The 11,646-nt window shown below is 42.7% G+C and overlaps 1 protein-coding gene across 2 annotated transcripts in view; it reads right to left on the bottom strand.

The window, feature by feature from the left end:
• Window positions 1-551: 551 nt before the first annotated feature.
• The window catches only part of ABCC1 (ATP binding cassette subfamily C member 1 (ABCC1 blood group)), a 440,279-nt gene continuing 429,184 nt past the window's right edge, over window positions 552-11,646 (bottom strand). For both annotated transcript variants that reach the window (XM_063934377.1, XM_063934378.1), the window contains 2 exons: window positions 6,088-6,282; window positions 552-4,402 (listed from right to left, as the gene is read on the bottom strand). In XM_063934377.1, the coding sequence (XP_063790447.1) occupies window positions 4,294-4,402; window positions 6,088-6,282 (304 nt within the window). In that variant the 3' untranslated portion in view covers window positions 552-4,293. The remainder of the gene's footprint in view (window positions 4,403-6,087; window positions 6,283-11,646) is intronic.

Below are 11,646 nucleotides of genomic sequence, written 5' to 3'. Positions count from 1 at the left end.
AAGGAGTTTTTCTAAACTATAGTATATACTGTATCATCCTTAATATCCTTATAAAAAGCTGGCTGCATCTGATCATGGGTGCTGATTTCTGCAAACACTATCACAGTGCAGCGATCTTTTAGCTTTAAGATCACCGTTTCACTCTCTATTCTAGCTATTTAATGCTCATAAGAGTCCTGAGCCTTCTAAGGAGAGATGCTGTGGTGCTGATGTACACCTGTGCTACAGCCCAGAGTGGATTACCTGTGGACTGAGAACTATTACCTTTTAATTACCAGCGCACCTGTACACACTGCTTTTTGTATATATATATATATATATATATATATATATATACATACATATACACACACATAATACATACATACATACATACACACATACATATGCACACGCACACACACTACACAGAAAATAAGTAAATAAGTGACTTGATAGACCATCGCATTTCAAAATGATCACGCACCCCACTACATCACATTCAGCATGTGAATGATTAAGCACATCCAAATTAATAAAGTTGACTTTTTAAAGAAATAAACCAAGCCATGTTCTATATCAGAAAAGTACATATATTTTTCCAAGCAAATTCACTGCATGTTCTTACAACAAAACACATTTTTATTTTAAGAATACACATATAAAGACAAGCAGAACAATGTTTTCCCCCCAATATTAAGTGCTTTACAAATCTTCGTTACAAAAAAATGATTTTTTTGTTCAAAAGAAAGTAGCATTCTGTAAAACTAAAGATTATAACTTACCAAAAAATAAATAGTTGTAATCTAAGAAAAGATATTTCTCTAACCGAGGTAATATATGCCATTTTCATGTCCAAACTTAAAATATACCAGTTCAGCCACACCTGAAAACCACTGGCCTGGTTTGATCTACTCAGCAATAGTGTGTTGTTATAGATTTTCCCATTGCATGTTTAAACCCCTTAGAAGCTGGTTTAAACTACTTTCTTCAACCTCTGGATGATTGTGAATGATAACAACTGTAGTCCAGCTACAACTGGAGTGTTGCGACTTGTATGAAACTGCATTACTGAGCAGACGCAATAAACATTCATTTAAGTTCCTGCTAAGGAGATATAAGAGCTACATAGCACCGTTAGGCTGTTTTTATCATTAAAGCAGTAGATTATTAAGCATTGCTTTTGTAGGCAGTAAAGCTCCCACAAGTGTATGGAAAACAACTCCAGACAGTGCCAATGTTTGAGTTGTCCAGAATGAGTGCTCTTATTGTTCTCCGTCAAATAAAAGGCCTCAAGGCATTTCAAGTTGTGACAAAGTAAGAGGAGATCAATAAGACCGATAAATCATTTATATTAATTAGGATACTGCACATAATTGGAGCTGGTCAAAAAAAGCACCAGAATGAATGATCTGTGAAATGCTGTGATGTTTGTATAAATGATTAAACAAGAATATATAACAGAGTTCTAGATCTGCTTACATGCTATTGTAGCTTTCCTTTTGTTTTTTTAGGAAAGTTAAAGTTCCTCAGAAAAGAATTCTGTCCCCACCAGTTCTGTAACCACTGGAGCAAGGAGTTCCTGGTTACAGATCTGTAATGTTCAGCTCCAAAACTGACCCTCACAGTACCATATACGAAACCAGCATGTAACTAGAACACTCAAACAATATTGGTTAGAATATAGAATTGACAGCACTATTGAGGATTTATATTCCTGTGATTTCAGTTTGTGTTGAAATACATTTACGCCATGCCTTGCCCCTTTTTGAAGAATAGATTATATGCCACTGAGCAAGCCTGTGTTTCTTTTCAATTGGTGCACTTAATACCATGTAAATTCTGGAGACATATCTACATGCAGTCTTGTCTACCTAGGGCCTGCTAATAGTAGGCAGCCACATTCGTGGACAGAAAAAATATTCAAAAGCAGATAAGCTTTCAATTCATCATGACTGAGCCATGATGAGCTCAAGTGATGTTTCCACTTCCTAGTGATGGACAGGCTGCATGCCCATGAATATTGGCAATTTGGCACACAATGGCTGCCTCTACCATGTATAAGCAATGGGTACACTCAGGTGCTGTTGTAGTGGCGTTTCAACAAATTCCCTTTTATTATTCTAAGAAACCAGCTTTAATGTTTCCACCAATTAGTGAACCAATAAAGAGTCATCTATAAGTACAATGGACTATTAGAGTATGCTGGTGTCTTGAAAAACTTTTATATAGATGTGTAAATATATATATATATTTCTTTATTATTATTATACCAGTAAAAGTGCAATGCTACTTGGTAGCAAAAAGGAAAAGCCTCTGAGTGTCCGCATCCTAGAAAATAACCCACACCATTATACGATGGATAGAATATTGCTTAGTGGGTCAGATGCAAGACATTTATAGGTTGGTTCATTTTCACCCAGATATTGGTAACAATCAGAAATTCAGCATGGCACAAGGATCACCAGTGGATTACAATGACTAAATAGAGAATAACTTAAATATGCAGCTGTACCAGGACAAACAAGTTCAAATGGTTTAAATTAGAATATAAGTTAAACACACAACATAGGTTTAGGTTTTCGAAGAGGCTAACAGTGGATGCAGGGAAACAGACGGAAGCGATTTGCTGTATTACAAAAAGGAGCAGAAATGTACAGAGCTGATATATACAGTGCACACTTAGCACACGCACTGTGGTGGCAGCTATTTTGTGGACTGAAACAATATCATGAAGAAGGCAGCCTATGAATTGGCTAGGCACTAGTGACATTGCAAATACTTGCTGACTATTGAAATGGGTCCCCCGGGAGATGCTGGAGGGTGAAGGCAGAGGCAGAAGGTGTGAGGGGTAATAATCTTATTAAGTGCATACGGCAGGGACAAAATGAATGCAATTCTCCTCCAATTGCTTCATCAAACATGCCGTCTATCCACATCTCTCTGGCCTACGGTCTCGTGAATCTGGGGGAAACTAACCAAAATGTGCGAGTTTGCTGGACTTACCAGGAGCATAGTCACAGAGACATGAGGCACTAGGTCACTGTTCCTTTATGAATTGATAGTATGACTTAATATTCAACAGAATGCATCCTAAGAAAAAGGTCTGCCACCACTGTGCTTTGACAACTGGTACACTTTAATGTAAAAATGTACAGCCAAAATAAGAGGACTTTTCTAATGGGCCTGAGAGTATGACCACCGAAAATATTGACCTTTTAGAATTCCAAGTAGAAAATCCTAGCGATTCTTCCAGATATCAACAAAAATATTATTTGCTACCTTCAGAATATACAGATTTTATAGTTATGTGGTAAATAAATAAAGGTGAAAACTAAGTTGTACACAGTATTCTTTTTAGCAAAAATGTATTTTCCTGAGACTTTGGGTGTACGGCACTGCAGAATTCGAATGGAATAAATGTAATGCCCAAGAAATAACTGCATGAGACACTGGAAATTCAACAAGTGTATCATGCTACCACCACAAGTGTGCAAAGGTTTGTCGTTTGCATTAACAGATCTCGCAGATGTGCATTTGTCTGTGTGTGAAGTCTAAGAGCATTCACTTTTACGGCCTGGCCTACCAACAAAGAAATGTTTTGGAGCGATCAGGTTTGGAGAAAACAAGTCTATTTTCTCTTCTATAATTCCACCAAAAACATTAGGATACTAAAAACTTCATACCGAACCGCAGTTTTTGTACAGATATACAATGACAATACAAAACAGACTATTTATATGGTCATCCCTTTACATGTTAAAAATATTCTAAAGCATAAAGAATGCTTCCTAAATTTCACCCAAAAAGCCTTAGATCATGAGATTTCCCATTATTTACGCCTTCAGTCTCTACATAAAACAAAACGTATCCAGTTTGGAATGGATTGTATGGCCAGATTGGCTAGGAAGAGGCTTAGCTAATGAAGCTACATTCCAGCCACAAAAATAGTTGACACAATCAAACACATCTCACTTTTTTTTTTTAACTTAACAATTCAAGCCAGAATGAGCCCCTACCCCTACTACTGCATGCCATGACTCAACTTGCAAAATGTATAGCCCCCAAACTAGGCGTTTATGGAGTATCTGGGGTTTTCATTACTAATGGACTATTGGAAGAGAAAATTCCAGTCAAAGAGAAGAAAAATATAAATTAGAAAGAATAGAAAATGCATTCCGCGTCAGTCATCTTTGCATATGTCCGGTGGAAACAGTAGTTCATTAACAGTCCAGCATAACACCTAGTCAATAGGCAATCTTTTCAGGAGTGATCCTTTAAGAAAGAAACGCAACAGTATAATACAACACGCAATCACACTAATCCAGAATCTTTGGCCATGCTGTAGAAAACGCCTTTCTTCTGAAGGAGGCTACTGGGAGAATCAAACTCCACAATTTGTCCTTTATCCAGAACCATCACCCTAAAAAGAAGAGGGGAAAAAAAACAGACACAATGTTTACAAAATATAATGCGGTCAGTGAGATATTAGGTTACAGACTAATTTTCAAAATGTAATATATACATTTTAATTATGATTAAAGTGGCTAAAATTCAATAGGCACATGTAATATACATGCACTGCAATTAGCATGTGCAAAACACTATTAAAGTAAACAAACTAAGTTACGAAAAAATGCCTTCAGCTCATAAATGCAGTTTATACCATTAAGGCTCAAAATTAGCAGTTTTCATTACAGATGGGTCCACATACATCTAGCCTTCCTGCACGTTAAACAGCCCTTCTAGTCAGGCAATGCCATGTCATGATTCAGTAGCGCTGAGCATCTTTATGTGCGACTTTCCCTTTAAAATGAGTTTTATTCGCAAATGAGACGCACAAGCAGCTTGTGCTGATTAAAATTACACTATTTTCTTTATGCTACCACAGCTGTAACTGCATACGAAATGGTACGTTACAGTGTTTTCCTAGCGATGAAGGCGCCATGTTTTTGCACGTACGAGCTCGCAGCGGATGGCTGATACATGCCCTGAAATACACCATGACTTGCCTGTATTTTTTTAACCACTCCCTGAAAACTGCCCATTAACACCTCCAACCGGTCACTGGTGGTTAGATGGATTGCTATAAGTTTGTACCACATTATTAAATAACTACTATGCATATTAACTAACCGAACAGTTCTGTGGCCATATAAGAGTATAAAGCCTTAAACCACAGGTCAAAGAAATCTGAGGTTTATTTATTAAGTTTCTTATATAGAGCAGCAAATTCCGTTGCGCTTTACAATTGGACACAATGATAATACAAAACTGGGTAATAACAAACAGTCATAGCGGTGGAAGGCCCTGATCGCAAGGTGGCTTCAAATAACCAACCCTAATGTACAGTAGAGTATTAGAATTTTTTTCTTAAACAAGCAATGACATCAGAGATCAAATTCTAAGCAATGACATGAGAACATGATATAATATACAATTTATGTTAAGGTTTATTAAAAAAATAAAAAAAATAAATGTATATTGTGCAATAATACGGAAGTCTTTGAAATACACAGTTGAGTTGCATTATTATAACCACCTCCTACATTTGACATCGGCAGCGCGTAGCCCATTAAGTACATGACATGTTGTGTGCTGGCTTGGCGGGTATAAAAAGATGTGCAATAAGCCATCTGCACACACATCACTCGTTGCTGTCATGGGTAAAAGGGATGATTTATCAGAGTTGCAAAAAGGTATGATTATCGGTTTTCAAGCCAATGGTGGCAGTATTTCTGAAAATGCTTGCGTGCTGCTGTGGTGAAGGTGTATCGTGATTAGACAAATGGCACCATTGCGAATAACCAACGTGGATACTGTGCCACACCACGTACCATTGATGTGAGGCGAACTTCAGCTGCGAAGGTGCGCGAGAGCCGACCGACACGCTACAGTGGAGCAGCCCACCATCAAAATGAACCTGGGGGCTACCAGAAATGTCTAACACTACAGTTCAACCCATTTACTGCTGTCCGTGCTGCGCATGGCGGTTACTCTGGCTATTAGCTGGTGCTCATAATAATGTGACTCGACAGTGTACTTGTAAATAAAACCAAAACTGCTATTAAGGATGATCTACTGGAAGCAAAATGAGAGTACATATACCTTGTGTAATCCATGATCGTATTGAGTCGGTGAGCGATCGTTATTACAGTACAATCTTCAAATTCTTTTCTGATGGTCGACTGAATGAGACCATCGGTCTCTAGATCAACAGCTGCTGTAGCTTCATCTAGCACCAGTATCTTTGTTTTACGCAGAAGGGCTCTTGCCAGGCAAACCAGCTGACGTTGACCAATGCTGCAAAATAAAAATGCAAAATGCTGTTTACAGTAATACATGTACAGTATATTAGAATGTTAAAAAAAAATAATTCTAATCCATGTTTTAAACACTTTTATTTGTAATTTTAACATACACTGATAGTGTTTGATAACATACAGATAAACTGGACAGTGCGAAACATTGAAGTGAGTACGGTTATGGGTTAATCTTGGCACATAGTGTCAAGCTAGAGCGCATGCCTTGAAAAAGAAAGGGCGTTAGCCCTCATAACACTTTGTCATAAACAGGTATAAAATAACAATTAACCCTAAAGCAGGGAAGCGAGTGTATAAGATAAACATTTGTAGACAGAGAATCGTAGCGGAGAATGGAGAGAAAGAGAAATAGTAAGAAGGTAAAGAAAAAAAAAAAAAGAGAAAGAAGACATGAGGAAAATAGAGCAGATGAAGTAAGCGGAGTGCGAGAAATAAAACATAGAAAGTAAACAGCAGAGGCCTAGTCCGGGTCCAAGATGTAAATGGGGGAAGTATTCAAAGGGGTGTTTGTAGCTATATCAACCAGAGAATGAAAAATTATGGTAAAAGTTTCAGAGCAAGAGGCGTGAAAAACCGGAAGGGAGAGCGCCATGTGGGGTAGTGTTGTATAGAAACCAGTCATGCCAGGTTGCGAGGAATCTAGGGGAAGAATTGTGAAGGTAGGCCGATATTTTCTCCATTGCTGCAACAAACCATGTTTTATTTATAAGTTGCTTTCGAGAGGGGGGTCAATACATTTCCACTGTTTGGCTACAAGACAACGAGCTGCGTTTAAAATATGGGTAGAGAGTTTGTCTGCAGGATTATCAAGGCCCTCTATCGGGCATCCTATAGGGACCTGAAGGACCCCGTAAAAGATGTGGGAAACCTCGTCCCAAAACTTAATTATCTTGGGGCAAGTCCACCAGATGTGCAAGAATGTTCCCTCCTCTCCGCACCCCCTCCAACATCGGTCCGAAGCAGAGCTATACATATTACGCAACCGGGTAGGTACCAGGTACCATCGGTAATAAACCTTATAGGCATTTTCTTTGATTAGAAAATAAATAGATGCTTTAGATACCCTTTCACGGACAGTAGTCCATGTTGCTTCATCAGCTGGTGGACCCAGATCCTTTTCCCATTGAAACTCATGGTTCGGGGTGGTAGGAGTTTTAACTTGGAGTAAGTAGTTGTACAGCATTGAGATAATGCCCTTGCAAAGGGGACAGTTTAAACTTAGGGACTCAACGTCCGTCAAAGGTCTGTTTATCGAGTTAATTGGGAGTGAGTTAAAGAAGTGGTGAATTTGGATGTATGTGACGCAGTTAATGGCGGGTAGAGAATGCCTATTCTGTAAGACAGGCCTGGCCAACATGTGGCTCTCCAGCTGTTGTAAAACTACAAGTCCTATCATGCTTTTCCACAGTTTTGCTATTAGGGAATGCTAAAACTGTGGCAGGGCATGCTGGGGTGTGTAGTTTCACAACATCTGGAGAGCCACAGGTTGGCCAGGCCTGCTGTAAGAGATCCGGAGAGGCGCAGCTGTTCGAGTCTAATAGATCTTGGATGACTCTAGTGCCCCTTTCATACCACGAATGTCCGTGGTTGAAGCCTGGAGGAAATGCCCAGTTGTGCCAGAGGGGAGTGATGGGGGAAGGGTAGGAAGTAGTTGCAAAATGAGTCTTGCAGAAGTCCCAAATTGAACATGTAAAAGCAACAACGGGGTGTGTACGAGCTTGCGCAGGTCTGTCCGAGGGAGCCAACCCAATGACAGAGGACACTGAAAAAACTTTGCAGGAATTAAGGGCCCTACACACTATGTGATCCGCAGCTGAGCTGCCCGGCGGTGGATATGGCCGAAGGCAGACCCAGCAGCGGTGGTGGGGGGGGGGGTTTGCAATGACGGGGGGAGTGAACGGTATCTCATTAATGAACGAGATCGTTCATATCTTTCAGTAATATAGTCCAGTGTGTAGAGCCTATTAGCCTCTAATGTGACCCATCGAGGAGCTTGAGAAAAGGTGAACCAAGCTACTGCTTGGCTGAGGTGAGATGCATAATAGTATAAATGTATATCAGGGAACCCCGTTCCACCATTGGAAATGGGGCGACGAAGGTTTATGAAACTGATGGGGGGGCGGGGGGGGGGGGTTTGAGTCGCCATACAAATTGAACTAACCATCTGTGTAATTGCAGTAAGGACATACTTGCCTACCCTCCCGCATTCAGCGGGAGGCTCCCGTTTTTTAACAGAGCCTCCCGCTGCCCCGCAAATCGCCCTGGTCCTCCCGGTTTTTCACATTTTATTCCGGCAGTGCAGGTGACGGAGCCTGCGCAGGGTGAAGACATGCTGAATTGCTCAACCTGACAGCATGTAGCACGCTGCGGTCACGGTGGGAGGCGGGGCTGTGCTCACTGATTGGCAGTACCGTAGCGTGGAGCTAAGGAGCGAGTACGGGTGCTCGGGGTCAGGCTCTGGTGGTGATTTGTGGGGCAGGTTCACCCGCCAGCGGCTCTGCATTTGCGCTGCCCGTCTGAGCTGAGATCGGGCAGCAGAAGGCAGGACAGCTCACACAGCTGAGCCTGCAGCGGCAGGGAGCGCCAGAACATGCCGCTCCGTTTGGGCGGCCGCTGGCCGGGCAGCTTATTAAGCTGATGTGAGCCGCCAGCAGCGGGAAGCACCAGAACGGGTGGGCAGCTAGCAATAGTAAAGCCTGCCAGTGCGGAAGGGAGGAGGGGGGAAAAGGAGAAGCTGCCTCGAACGCTAACTGGACTGGCTCTTGTCCTGGGGGAGGGCTGCTGCACATACCCAGACTCAGCAGCTCCTTCTTCCTTGGACACTGTGCTGTCAGCCAGCCAGCCACTGTGTCCTGCCTAGATCCTCCTGCCTATGACCTCCTCCTCGTCATGTACCTGGGTCAGACGGCCTCCCTCAGTGACACCTTGCAGCTCATCTTGATGTTGATTGGACACAGTGCGGTGAGTAACCTGGTATCCCTGTGTTTGACCCCCTGTACCCCATACCTGTGTGTGTGTGTGACCCCCCACCTGTGTGTGACCCCCTACCTTTGTGTGTGACCCCCTGTACCCCCTACCTGTGTGAGTGACCCCCTGTACCCCCTACCTGTGTGTGTGACCCCCTGTACCCCCTACCTGTGTGTGACCCCCCTGTACCCCCTACCTTTGTGTGTGTGACCCCCTATACCCACCTTTGTGTGTGTGACCCCCTGTACCCCCTATGTGTGTGACCCCCTGTACCTCCTACCTGTGTGACCAACTGTACCCCCTACCTGTGTGTGTGACTCCCTGTACCCCCTACCTCTGTGTGTGATCCCCTGTACCCCCTACCTGTGTGTGTCCCTCTATACCCCCTACGTGTGTGACCCCCTGTACCACCTGTGTGTGTGACCCCCCATACCCCCCTACGTGTTTGTGTGACACCCTGTACCCACTACCTTTGTGTGTATTTTACCCTGTACCCCAGTATGTGTGGCACCTTGTACCCCCCAAGCCCCCCCCCCAGTGTTTGATACCCTGTACCCGCTATCTCTGTGTGTATGGCATTTTGTACCCCCCTATGACACACTGTACCCCCATCCTCCGTTTATGACACATGGTGTGTGTGTGTGTGATACCCTATACTCCCGAAACCCTCCCCCCGTGTATGACACACTGTACACCCTCTACCTCTGTGTGTCACCCTAAGCCCCTGCTTCCTTTCCCAAGGGTAATATGGGTGATTTATATTTTTGGTCTGTGAGAGTGATTGAATTAGCTTTTTTATTGTATTTTGTTCCCAACCTTCCTTTCCCTACTCATACCTTCTGTCCATTGTCCCCAGTCAGCAACCACCAACTCCTCTGTCCCCTGGTCACAGCTTATAACTACACAGCCTTTGCCCAGTCAGAGTCCGTCACCCCAAAATCTCTGCCCCATAATCAGAAATATTGTCACCTCTGTCCCCTGGCCACAGAAACCTCGGCCTCACAGTCACAGTCCGTCACCCCACAACCTCTGTCCACCAGTTACAGTCCATCACCCCACAGCCTCTGTCCCCCAGTCACAGTCCACCACCCACAAACTCTGTCCCCCAGTCACAGTCCATCACCCCACAACCTCTGTCCACCAGTCACAGTCCATCACCCCACAACCTCTGTCCACTAGTCACAGTCCGTCACCCCACAACCTCTGTCCACCAGTTGCAGTCCGTCACCCCACAACCTCTGTCCACCAGTCACAGTCCGTCACCCCACAGCCTCTGTCCACCAGTCGCAGTCCGTCACCCAACAACCTCTGATACTTTTAAATGTATTTTTATGTGAATGTGGTATTTTCAGTGGATCTGGATGTTTTCAATGTATTATGTGAATGTGGTATTTTCAATGTATTTTTGTGGGCCTAGCTTTTGTAAATGTATTTTTATGTGGATCTGGCTTTTTATAATGTATTTTTAGTGGATCTGATGTTTTTAATGTATTATGCGGATCTGGCTTTTTGCAACATATCTTTATGTGGATCTGGCTTTGTATGTATGTATGTATGTATGTATGTATGTATGTATGTATGTATGTATGTATGTATGTATGTATGTTGCATTTTCAATGTATTTTTATTTGGATGTAGCTTTTTTTTAATGTAGGTCAGAGCTTCACATACTCCACCATCCTGTCCAAGTTTAAAGGATAGCCATGCTTGAGCACAGGTGACTTAGTAGCCATGCCTGAACACAGGTGACTTAGGGCCTAATTCAGACCTGATTGCAAAATCAAAATCTTTCTCTCTCTAATGGGCAAAACCATGTGCACTGCAGGTGGGGCAGATGTAACATGTGCAGACACTTATACTGGGGTGGGTTATATTGTTTCTATGCAATGTAAATACTGGCTGCTTTATTTTTACACTGCAATTTAGATTTCAGTTTGAACACACCCCACCCAAATCTAACTCTCTCTGCACATGTTATATCTACCCCCCTGCACTGTACATGGTTTCGCCCATTAGAGAAAATTTTTGCTGTTGCGATCAAGTCTGAATTAGGCCCTTAGGGGTGTATTTACTAAGCCTTGGGTGGAGATAAAGTGCACGGAGATAAAGTACCATCCAATCGGCTCCTGACTGTCATTTTTTAAAACTAGCCTGTGACATGGCAGTTAGGAGCCGATTGGCTGGTACTTTATCTCCGTCGGAGTTATCTGCATCCAAGGCTAGCTGTGTGCACAGTTCAATACACAGCAGGTGCGGTTCAGCATTAATGGGAGTTCGTGCCGAGGTACGCCTAACAGTGGTGAGCAATACCCTACTCACTATATACATAGTATATAACCCTCTGTACCCTACTCACTATGGGGGTCATTCCGACCCG

The sequence above is a fragment of the Pseudophryne corroboree genome, chromosome 7 (assembly GCF_028390025.1).
Source record: "Pseudophryne corroboree isolate aPseCor3 chromosome 7, aPseCor3.hap2, whole genome shotgun sequence".
In the NCBI taxonomy this organism is placed as follows: Eukaryota; Metazoa; Chordata; class Amphibia; order Anura; family Myobatrachidae; genus Pseudophryne; species Pseudophryne corroboree.
This window is presented reverse-complemented; position numbering and strand designations above follow the sequence as displayed.